This window comes from Streptopelia decaocto (assembly GCF_964273445.1).
Source record: "Streptopelia decaocto genome assembly, chromosome: 4".
NCBI classification, from domain to species: domain Eukaryota; kingdom Metazoa; phylum Chordata; class Aves; order Columbiformes; family Columbidae; genus Streptopelia; species Streptopelia decaocto.
Window position 1 is genome coordinate 52676466 of NC_138658.1, and position 12858 is coordinate 52689323.

The 12858-nt window shown below is 42.2% G+C and overlaps 1 protein-coding gene across 3 annotated transcripts in view; it reads left to right on the plus strand.

Annotated features, from left to right (window-relative positions):
* The first annotated feature begins 10223 nt into the window (after window positions 1-10223).
* Window positions 10224-12858, plus strand: part of ATP8A1 (ATPase phospholipid transporting 8A1) — a 103588-nt gene continuing 100953 nt past the window's right edge. For all 3 annotated transcript variants that reach the window (XM_082050339.1, XM_082050341.1, XM_082050340.1), the window contains exon 1: window positions 10224-10449. In XM_082050339.1, coding sequence (XP_081906465.1) covers window positions 10401-10449 — 49 coding nt within the window. In that variant the 5' untranslated portion in view covers window positions 10224-10400. The remainder of the gene's footprint in view (window positions 10450-12858) is intronic.

A 12858-nucleotide genomic window follows, 5' to 3' on the forward strand; every position in this document is an offset into this window, starting at 1 on the left:
CTGAGTTCTGGGGAAGAGTTATCATAGACACAGATAATGCTTGGCGTTTTCAGCTTTAATGCCAAGAACTCTGCTAAGCCTCCAACCTTGAGTGATGCCATCTGTACAGAAACATTAAGCCCACCTTTACCTCTAAGGTCTCATATGTTAAACTGACACACTCAGCTGGATTCAGATCTAGAGCAGATAACCTGCTACACCTGAGAACAGGTACATAAAGTACAGCCACTTGTCCTAAGTGCTCAGTAAGTAAGAGCTATAATCATCTTGTTTCTGCCAAGTCATCCAGTCAGATAACAGGCATTATTTTGGACTAATGGAAGATATATACCTGGCTCTTTGCACACCTTTTTAACACCCCACTTGCCACTCAATGCTCATTTCATTTTATTTCATTCCACTGCCTTTATCTGAGTATATCTGGAATGAATCTGGCCTATTAAGATATAAACAAAGTAACAGAGGACATGCATAAAGAGATTTAACAGACTAATCATGTAACAAGTTATGTTTCTGAAAAACAGAAATGGAACAGCACATAATTATTATAGTGTGAAGATACATAAATAAAAAGGGAGGAGACTGAGCTAAATCATTTGTTACACTGTTTATTACCCAGACTGACAGAGATTTTTTGGCATGTCAAACATCTCAAAAATAAAACATGAATTCTCACCTCCCTAACACAGAAGAATGGGCATCTGTCATGTTACATTCACTCTATCTATATTTGAACTTCTCAAAGCTTTTCAGACTCCTACCATGCTGCATGTTTTCATTTTGTAATGAACCCAGCACAAGGACATTATTTTGTTTAAAGGTCATGCAAAGTATGAGTACCCTCTTTAAGAAAACTATTTCATAAACACACATGATCAGAATATTTCATAAGGGCTCAGTGTTGCAAGATTTTGAGTACATAAGCAATGATCTCATTCCTCAGATTTGTCTGTACTTACTACCTATGTACAAAGAGAATACACATTGTAAATGCTTGCGATTATGTTAACACAATAGACCCTTCTGTCAAAGAGATAGATGAAAATACTGCTGTTCTATACCGGTAAATATCACCTCTGGGTAATTAGGTGTATGCTAGATCGAGTGTGTGCCAACAAATTGGTGAAAAGTGGGATGTTCAGTCACTCACACTGGTTGTTCAAAAGCTCCTGAAACAAAATACATCAGAATCTTCTTTTTTCAAATGTGTTATGGCTATTTTTCTATGTAGGTAGTCTTATAGCTCTCTTCACTGTGATACTGCAGAGCTAAATGAATGCTGAAGACAGAATTTACTGGATTAGGAAGTAAAATACCTTGTAATGTACATTCAACACATGCTATACATAACTATACTCTTCATTTAGTAATAACATTCTTTTAAAGATTACATAAGAATGCTCTTCCTCCCTTCACCTTTTTTAATTGTCCCACACTACCTTGCTCTAGAGAGAACAGAGAGAAAATGGATAATGCAATAAGCCAGATCATTGCAGAGTAATAATGATTTATAGATTAACATTATTTGGGACTGTGTTTTTTAGTCAGAAGAGGTTTGTGATTTGCTTTTACTGCGTAGATAGTAACATGATGGGTTTAAAACTACCGGAAAAAATTCTAGGTAGTATCCTTGCATTCCTAAAGTCAATAGCAAAAACAACTGTCATGTTCAGCATATATGGGATTTATTTCGGAGCTTTTCTTTTTGCTGAAGGATATGAAAGATGTCAAAAGAAAGTTTTCACAAAAGCAGTATGAAAAGGAAACTTCTCTGGGACCTTCAGAAAAGTGGCTTATGATCAAAGTGTAAACTGGGCAGCGTTTCATGCATGCATCGAAGCCTGTAAGGTTCAATAGGCAGCAAGAATGTTGTGACTTCCAACTTGTGACAAACTGCTTCTGTAACCATATAGTGAAACTTCCTATATTTTTAAAGGCATTCTACAACCAAAGCCATCATGCAGGTTATTTTCACTTTCCATTGAAACTATTATATTTGAATCTAAACCATCTGATGTCTTCATTGCAAAGTTATTCTTTTACAGATGGACTAATATTTTCCTTGAATCACTTGCTGAAGTCTGTATTAAACTCCATGAGTATCCTGATAGTCACGAGTTTCAAACCTTACCTGTTGCCAGAGTTGTTAAACATTTGGTTATTACCCAAACAGTCCAAGAGATGAGACTCTTAGCCAAGGACTAGGACAAGCACCCACCCCAATTTCAAACACCAGACATTTGTCCAGGAGTCTGTGGAAAGCCTGAGCCTCTTGATGTCCTAAAACAGGTGTACTTTGGTAGCTGAAGACCCTTTATCCATTGTTATAACTCCCAGGCCTTTGACTTGTACAATGTTCCCTTACTCCTATCTTCCCTACAGACAACTATTTCCTGACACCAGGAATGATACTTTATCCTCCTTGGCACAGGCGGAAAAGCACAGGAAGTTTAACTTTTTTTTCTTGGTTGAATGTCAGTGTAGTAATGGCCCTCCTGATACTGGGCAAGACACTTCGAAGAGCTATTAGACAAGGGAATCCTGCTCTCTCCCTGTAGTTCTGGGACAGAATATATCTGGCAAACTGTGTAACCTTCAGAGGTTTGGCTGTGAAATGCTGACTGTGTTGAAAATCTGCAAGCTCAGATGTTCAGAGTCATGAGTCACCCAGCTTCAGTTGACCTTATTTTCAATTTCTTCCAAGCAATGTCATAAAGCATTCTTCCAACAATCAAGTAGATCACCTGCATCTCTGCAAAGACTCTGCAGTTTCTCAACTAAATGATTAGTTATTATTTAACTCTCCCCACGACACACTCATTTTTCTCTCTTAGAAGACCTTCTGATACTTGGGTGCCATGAAATCAGGGGGAGACAAGAAGGCACGGAGCTCTGTTTCCAAGCTCAAATCTGCTACACTGCAGGATAACAGACAGTGCCTGTTGTACTGCTGTACTACTACAGAGAGAGTGACACCTGCTCGTTCTTCAAAAACATGGAGCTGACTCAGGTGATACTCCACTTTGTTTAACAGGATCTGTTCTGATTTGAGTAGATTTCAGACTGATGATGCAGTTTTTGATTTATGCTTTCCTTCTGTTTACTAACATTTGAATATTCCTGCTACCGTAGCTCCCAGTGGTATCTACATTGATAGATATTTAAATCTCTTATAAGTGCTTTTTGTAATTGACTGCCTGGAAAACTGAAAGCATTTATTTTGACAGAGGTTCTCCTATCCTTCTTCCTAGCTCTCCCAGACATGTGTATCTAATTGTATAGAAGTATTTTAACAATGCTATTGGAAAAGTGTCTGCAGCTGTTTTAAATTTCAACTTCAGGGACCTCATTCACCACCCGGTTATTCCATGTTTACAGTGTCATAACATCTTTAAAAACAAAAGTGTTGGAGGAAAGCAGCAGTAAATTATACTGTTGCTATCAACGTAAAGCTATATAACTTATATTTGCACCAATTTCTTAAGGTGAAAGTAATCACTGAACAGCAGGATTAAATGGTCATGCTGTATATTTAAGACCTGTGGACACTACTTGTCATTATCCTTTTAGCATTTTCTTGAATGGTTTGCCCTCACAGAAGGAACTAATCTAATATAAACATCTGCATTGTGTATCTCCTCTGTGGTTTTAATCTAGTATTTGCATAAGCATGTGATTAGACACAAAGAGGCCATCTGGTTGGCCATGCTCTTCCTGCTCCATTTTCTTTATGTGCCAACAATGCTCGCTCCTGTGCCATGTTCCTTGTGTGATAAATCTGCTCACCACAATACTAAACTGAAACTATCATCATGACTGTTTCGGGTTCTGTCTGCTGAGCAACGGGTGCTTGCGTGTTTGGCGCAGCTTCACAAACATCAAGGCATGCCTCCAGAATGCTATAATACAACCGCCTTGAACGCACTATGAATGTCAAGGACGCTGGCAAGAGTTCAAATCTTTGCCTTGTTTTCTGGCAAAGTTTTTTTTCAGGCATGGTGTTCTTCCTCCTATTTTCTACAGCTGTGAGTGACTATCAGGAGACTCACATACAGACCTGCACATTCTCATTCTCCTTTAGCTCTCTGCTTTTGTACAACTGCTCTTCCTGTTTACCCTGTTGTAGCATAGGAGGTCCTGTGAGTACAGCAGCTGGGTACAGGCAATCCTGCAAGCAACTGCCTCTGCTGTGGACCTATAGCCACTACTTCAGACCATGAAAGCCCAAGATGATGGTAATTTCAGCCTTACATGGTATTGAACACCTCCTATAAAATGCTAAGCACTGTTGTTAGCACTGTTACTGAGGCCAGGGCCCCACTGTGGTGCAGCTGGCACTACTCAAATTAATATCGAGAGAGAAACTTTACTTCAAACAGCTCAAATCACAAAGAAATGGACTTAAAGCAGCCAGAAAGTGCTTATTCAAGGTCACACACGCAGGAAGAGAATATAGATGTCTCACCTTTTCACACTACTTTAAACGTAATAGTACAAATAAATACGCAATCTCCAAACATGGATCTCTTTCTATGTCATAAAGTTACCCTAAAATCCACTCAAAAAATTAAAGAGAGCTTCCAAAGTTGAGAATTGGGAAGATGTGTGACAACTCCTATAGAAGTATATGGCACAACCAAGGCAGCAGATGTCCCCAAGGATCTCTTCTCCCATACCTTCTCTCTGTCTATATCCATCCCATCATTCTTATGTGCAAATTGAGTTATGTGAAAGCCTATTTTGGGAAAAGATAAATAATAACTTCATTTCCCTCCGCATGTAAAGAAAAGATACATAGCCCGTGACACCCACCTTCTTCTCAGGAAGGGATAACTAGGTGGATTTGAAAAAGTACTGATACATTCACTTTTGTTGACTAGAAGGAATGTTCCTCATGGCACACTTAACAGTATCTGTACTGTCTTTGCAAGGCCAAGCTACAAGACAGACCAAGAACTGACCAATAATGGCTTTGCACCGTTGTGGACATCTGTAGGCTGGTTACTTCCAACTACCACAGTTACTTTTAGCATGTGAGATCATGTTTTTTCAAGAACTAGTGTGTCTGATGTGGGCCATTTGATGCTGCTACAGGTGTTACAGGTGCACACCAGGTAACTTGTCATTGCAGTTTTCCATTGCAAGTAACTGTGAGTGTGGGTCTATGATATGGAATTATGTATCCCCAAGTCTTTTTCCCCCAGTGCCCTGAATGTGAATCTAACAATGTATAAAGGAAATTTGAGTAAAGGACATTTGATACACAGATATAGCCTCTATTTGTTACACTCTGGGTCTGCTGTGTTTCTATTTGTCTGGGTTTTTTTTTTTTTTGCTTTCCTATGCTTTATTTATGCACTCTACCACTGTTAACAGCAGCTGAGTAGAAAACTAACAGGAATGCCTCCACAGGTTTCTGTAAATCAGCCCAGAGGTTGAGTTACCTGATGTATTTTGTGGTATGTTCTATATATTAATAACTAAGTATCCACTTCAGGGGTTTGAGGTTTCTTTTACTAACATGTCTTGCCTCAGGGAAAGAGAAGTTTTGTCTTTCATAATCATAAAGGATACACACAATATACATTTAAACTGGCTTGTACAGATCAAACACATTCTATAATGAAAACTTCACAGCCTGTTTCCACAAGTGATCTATTTTTAAGCAAGAGGGATGAGGTACAGAATGGTTTAGGGCAAAGCATCATTACATAAACAGCAAGTAGAAGACAAATCATTCTTCATCTCTTGCAGTGAGATATTGATAAGTATACGTGAACATTGGATAGACTGCTGGCTTACAGGGTGTAGGAGGCTAGTTGATGTATTTGATGTTAAATTTGGGCAAACAAAAGGTTTGTTAGTTTCTGTAATAACACACAGAGAACTGGCAGAAATTTCTCTGGGAGCACTTGAAATATCAGCAAAGTCAAATAATTAAAAAAAAACAAACAAACAAACTCGCTTTGTAGATATATTTATCTGAGAAGATTAGACAATCCTAACATGAGAGATTTCAAAGTTTAGAAAATAATGAGTTAACATTTATTTAGGAAATAAAACTTTGTCACCATTTTAATGGCTTCAGGTAGAATTTCAAAGCACTTTATCTGATCCACTTATAGATAGCAGAAGCTTATGCTTAGACATACACACAATGGATTTAGAAATCAGTATACAAAGCCTGCAAGTGCTATTCTTTCAGAGGGTCAAAGAAGGTAAAGGAAACAAGAATGTGCTTTTGCTCCTTTGTACACAGCACAGTCTTCAGCAATACCACCCATTGTCTCCTAGTTGATGGGGAAATTATAGACTCATCTGAGCTAAAATGGTTGCTTCCCTCTACCTTTTTAAATTTCAGGTGTAGCTATTTATAACATTTCATTAGAAACTTCCCATGCTATGCAAGTATTTTATATATTAAACTAAAAAGGTGTCGGTTAAAATATTATGAGAGCTTGAGATTAATTGCACAGCCTCCAGTGGCTTCAATATCTTATGAAGCAGAAAAAGACATATGCCAGAAATCCTTTCCAGACAATTCTGGAAAAAAAGCAGCAGTTATAGTTTAATTTTCCTTTCCACTATTGTATGAAACCTGGCCATCTGTTTTCTGACAGTATATCACAAAGGAAAATTGCACCAATTCACACACATTAATAGCATTACAGAAAAACTCCAGATTAATTTTTTATATATGTAAAGCTTGTGAAAACTTGAAGCTTGCAGACTTTTTTCCCTGTTTATACATGCATTCATTTTAAAGAGAGTATTTTTTACTCTGGGAGGCTACTACGGTGGACAGTTAGTATATTGTAAATGGAAACTTCTGTCTTAAAGTCCTAATAAAATAAGTGTTTATACCATTTGCAAGAACAGATTTCAGTTGGGTTAAGTAGTCTGTACCACTGAAGGCAGTTATAGATGAACTGGTGAGGTAAGACTGCTTCAGCATAGCTCAGTCTAATCCATAAAACTATGAAGTAGTATATGTGATATTTTTGACATACAAATAGACTTTTAATCAAGAGCTTTCACAGTTTTCTTTTACTAGCTCAACATTTCAGCTGTCATTGGAAGGCTTTTTCTCCATCTGAAATAACCTGTTCTTCTCTGTGGATATGCAATTTTTCTGCACATATTTAAAGAACAAGGTATCTATCCTCTGCCAAAAAGGTAGTGTTTGCTAGTCAATTAATGCTAATTAATTATGATTGGTTCCACCAGAACTTCAACATATTTCCACATGTACATTGAAATCAAAGACAAAGCTCAATTTTGAACATCATCTAATTTTTACAGCATAATATAGGCATAGTGTTTAATTAACACCTTTGCTGGAAAGCTGACTGTCTTGCTTCTGTTTTGCAGCCCTGTCATGCACATTCCAAACAAGTGATGATACAGAAACAAGTATTGGATTTCTTAAATATAGAGCATACTCTCAAGTGTGTAAACTGAGCATACTCTCAGCTTAGGAAGGTGCAGAAGCCTTTTCTGTTATGCTTCTATCAAAACAAGAACGGTGCTGTGTGGAAATGCAAACTGCTTGAGTGAACACAGACTTTACCACAGAAGAGGTGAGGGGGTGGAGCTCACATACTTGTTTTCCAACAAATAAATACAAGGCCCAGTTGGTTCTGCTGGCAGATCTTGTGGGGGAAAGGAAGAAAGGACAGAGGCTGCTGGGCTTCTCTTGGAGCATATTGCAGGTGGATGGGGATTGTTATGAAACAGTGGTTGAGTTTCCTACATTTGGACAACATCTGGTTGGTCTCTTGTGTAACAAAACGGTTAAATGTAGAATAGCATTGAGGGTATGTAGAATAAAAACTGGAAAACTGGATAAATTCTTAAGTGCTGGTAAGATTTAACAGAACCTTATTCATTATCTTCTTCAAAATATATTATAAATTCAAAAAAGGCTTTTTTTAAAAAAAGCGTGTCTGTGGGGATATTAAGCATTCACAATAACTCGGAGTACACAAACATATACCAAAAGTAAAGCTACTAATTCTGTTGCTGTGCTGTTTTATAATATGGATAGTGGCTTTGTTTGTAAAATAACTATTCACAGTTTCAAATGGCACTTGGTAGCATTGTTTTAGTATCTTCTGAAGTCTAGTGAATAAACTTGCAGTTGGCCAAAGATACCAGTAATAAGCACCGCTTGCCAGGGGTCTTACAGCCAAAACCAAGTTTAGACATAAAATGGGATTTAAAACTGGATTTAAGTGACAATGCTATTTGTCACCAGCCTTGCAATGATCTGGGGGAAAATGCCTCTTGACTAGCATGTATATAAATTTATAGTGAGTCTGGCTGCAACCTTTTAACGCTAGTGTAGCTGCTATGAATTGCAAAAAAAACCCTACACACAAGATCCTTCTTCATGAAAAGGCCCTATTTATGCTGTAAGGGTTAGATATATATATTGAGTATCCTACATGACTGCTTCAGCCAAGCTTCAATGGAATCTCAACGGAAAACTAAAATCTATTTCCTACAGAAAGTAACTTTCATTGTCCAAGACTCTGTCCATGGCTGACTATGACCTACACTATTTCTTAAAACTGGATAAGCAGTGCATGTTCTCTCCAGGCATTTTGTTTTTCCAGTAAAAAAAGCATGAAGATACATCTTCCTACCATCTTTGTTTCTGGTTCAGGAAAAAAAAAAAAAAGGCAAACAACACAAACAATCCACACACATTGCTGCATAGGACGAGGCAGAAGAGTATTCTCTTTTGGAAAGGAGTCTCCAGTAGGTTTTCTGACCCATGTCTTGAAAACAAAAAACTCATTTATTAGTCTTCTGTGAGGCAACGTATTCCTCTTTCGTGTTATCTGAGCTCAACATTTAACAAAAACAAATTCTTGGTTCACTTTTCTCCATGAATGAAGTGCTGCTCGGTTGATTTACACAATTACTTTTATACAATTTCATCAAACACAGGCCTGACTCTTTTGCTGTTTAGAAAGACTATATCTGTCTTATTTTCCCATAGCACGTATGCATGCCCTGTAAAGAAATCAGCAGCAATCCCATGTCTGTCATCTGCCCGTATTATGTACTTTCTGGAGAACGCAATGTTGACCTTTGATAGACATGTCAGCCTCAAATCCTCTCAAGATTGACGGCACAACAGTAGCTTTATTCTGTTTCATAACTTCCATCGTCCTCGCTTTGTGCGTGACTGAAATGGATGCAAAACATAACTATGCCAAGAAGATCTAAAGCTCCAAATCCTAACGCCTTTCCTATTTTTTTCTCCAGCCCGTTTTTACTGTGGCTGTTTTCACTGAGACATAAAGACAACATGCCAGAGACACATTTCTCAGCCTGTTGCAGTCTCCCAAGTGCCACATTAACAGCCTGGAAATAAAACTGCCGCTGGTGCTTCAGCCGGAGGCATGTGCAGCCGAGACCTCCTTCCCACCAGCCCACACAGGAGGAGAGCTTGATTCACGCTGCCTCAGGGCTGTCAAACTGCGGCACTCTGACTTATGAAACGTTAAAAATAAAAAGCCGTGCGAGAGTTTGAAAGCTGCCTGTCAAACAGAGCGGTACCGAACCTCCCTCCGCCCGAACGGCGGCTTTGGAGCGACGTTTCAAATTCCCTCACCAGATTAACACCTCCCCCCACGGCGCCCTTCGCTTCATTTACACTGCGCATAATTGCGTAGGAGACCCCAGGAGGGAAGGAGTCCTCTCGGAGGATAAACACGGTTAGGCAGCCCCACAGGCTCCCCCTCCCGGCCTGCTGCCCTGCGCTGCCCGAGGGTCGTCGCCCTCAGCACTCCACCTCGCCCCGCCGAGGCTGAGATCCGCCGCCCCGGACACTGGCACCCGCCGCCCCGGCTGCCCGGAAGGGGGACACCGGCCGCCCTTCCCCGGGGCTCCCCCCGCCCGCCCCTGGTGCCGGGCAGCGGCCCTGGCCTCGGCGTGTTCCATTCCCCTCCCGTCACGGGGTGTGGGGGGGACGACGCACATCGGAAACCCTTTGCTGACTCCAGAAGCGGGACCGAAACCGCACATAGTGCCGCTGCCCGGTTAGGTGCAACGGCTCGGCAAGCCTGAGCCCAAAGGGGGCGGGAGATGGCGGCGGGACGCCGCGGGACGGAGAGGCGGGGGGAGAGGCGGAGTTGGTAGGTTCCGGAGGGCAGGCGAGCGCGGAGCGCTGGCGCCCCGGCTGTCAGTTCGGAGCGGCGGCGCGAGCGGCGGCAGGCGCAGCCGGGGCGTGAGCCTCCCGCCTCGGGCAGCCGGAGTAGCCGCCGCCGGGACCCGGGACCGGCGCCCTCGGGCCGGGCCTCGCTGCGGCGCGGGGCGCGCTCCGGCGTGCGGCAGGTGCAGGGCGCGCGGGCGGAGGCGGCCGCGCCGCCGCCCCAAGCCCGGCGGCGATGCCGGCGGTGCAGAAAACGGTATCCGAGATCCGCTCCCGTGCAGAGGGTAAGTGCCGCCCGGCGCCCGCCTCTCCCCAGGCGTAGGGAGGGACGGGAGAGCCCGACTGGCGCTTTGCGACCCTCCAGCGCGGAGCCGCGGCGGGGCGTGCGTCGTGTGGCCGGGAGGGGGCGGCGGGGAGACGAAGCGGCGGGAGCTGGTGTCGCGCCGGCAGCTGAAGCGCTGCTCGCCGCGCCGCCCCTCACCGCGGCCTCCGGTCGCGCCGTGATCGCCGCCCGACCCGGCAGGGGAGGAGGTGTCCGCATCGCCCCTTCTGCCCCCGCCGCACACCTGAGCGCGGGGCAGCTCCCCCGGGATCGCCCAGGCTGCGGCGGAAGGCGCTCGCTGCAGCCGAGCATCGCCCCAGCGCCGGGCTGTGAGCGCTGTGGTGGCCGGGCTTTCCGGGCGCTCTTGTATTTACGGCTCTGCATTGTCTGTTGAGGGCGGAGAGCTCGCGGGCAGCGGTTTGCGCGTCAGCGATGACAGCGTTTCACGGGGAGCGGTTGTTTTGTTGTTTCTTTTCCCCGGTGTGTCTGGCTGCACGGCCCGCCGGCCCCGAGCGGCAGAGGGGGAGAGACAGCGGTGGCTCATGGCCTGGGATAGCTGTCTTGAGGTATTCGTCCTGGGACTAAGTCGGCAAACTTCTTTTAGATGTAGGATGTAATTGCTCACTGATCATCAGAAATAAACGTTCCTGATATAGAGAACGTGCCGGGAAGCGTCAGACCGTGCTGATGTTTCATGCCTGAGAGCTGGGATTGCTTACCTTCACCTAACAACGTGTCAAGGGCTGCCTTGTATAAAGAATCACTGCATTGAAATTATCTTAATATAATATTTATTGCATGCAAAAGTAAAACTTGAGATCACCGATGCCAAAGCAGTGTATTGGGACAGCTTATGATTTTCTGTTACTGTAGGTAATTATAGCAATGCCACTGTAATGCTGCATACTCCTGAGGCAGGTATGCAGGTTTTATCTCTTTGTCTTAAAGTTTTTACACTTAAACCATTACATCAGGTTGTGGTGGGGTTTTTTTTTGGTTTTGAGTTGTTTTGTTGTTTGGGGGTTTTTTTGCTTTGTTTGGCAATATAGGGAGGTGAAAGTTTCTCATTGTATCTTTCTTCTTCCAAAGGATTTTTTTTTTTTATATGTTGGGAAAAGCATGAAGAAAGATAGATTGGAAGTAGTCTGTTATCTTGACTTTCTTTTCTGTTTCTCCCATGTTACACGCCTTCCTCCCCAAAACTAGGTTTGTAGGAGGCCTGGCTCTGCTTCTACTTAGGTGATGTTAGCTGGCCAAGAAATAGCGTGCATCTTTCTATGAAGAAAGGAAGAAGGTCCATCCTTCCAGAGACACTGTTGAACTGTGTTTACTACCAGAGCAGCAGTGCTGCTGTATTCACAGTGATTAGTAAATGCATTTGATGAGACTAGTTAAATGTCCAGATTTTCAGAGCTTAATTTCTGTTTGGTTCCAAACTGTTGGTTTTCACTGCAAGCTTAGCACAAATAAATTGGGAAAAATTGATGCTCTTTTTAAAATTATCCAGTTACAGGAATCGTAATGGTTATTAAATTAACAAATGTGGTGTTCCCTAAAGGTAAATATCTAAGGCAGATGCAGTAAAGGGGGAAAATAAAAGTCTAGTTTATGTGAATAGTTATAAGACAGTGGAATACAGAAGTTAAGAAACTTCTCAAAAATACTTTCTTTAGGACTGAAAATAGAGATGAAACTTCTTTTAAGAAACTTAAGTTCTGGAAAATGACATGATAGTTTTTCATTGCAGTGGTAGAGTTTTTGACTCATACTATACTAAATATAGTATTACTCAAAGAAAAATAATTTTGAAACTGTTACTGTTTTCTTAGGTTAAGGTGGCACTAGTTAATTTTATTTATATTCAGTTCAGTTTCTTCTGAACTCAGCTCATCCACAATGAAACCAGTGTCAATGACTCTCTTACTTCTTTTTTCTTTTCTCGATAAATGGCTTCCAGGCTTACTTGGTCCACACGTTTGGACTGTGTGGCTTGTACTTCGAAACAGGTCTTTGTAGGTAAATGTTACTATTTTCTAAAAAGGAGAACTCCAAAGTTCTCATCTGTATGCATTTGACAGTGAGTCTCATCCCTAGCATTTGACAGTGACATAAAGGAACTGTAAAAGCCTAGCTCTGGCCATCATGCAGGTCTCTTAGATAAGCACTGTGCAAAGTGATGGTAAGACTGCCTTCAGAGACCTCCACCCAACTCTTACCTGCAGCATAGACTTATTCTCTGTGTTCTTTGGAAGTCACTGATAATAGTAATCACAAACAGCAGCCGCTGTGAGTGCTGTTATGGCATGGACCACTCCTTAGAGTAACCCAAGAGTTGTGCGGATCTAATAGACAAGCTTAATATTGCTTCCCT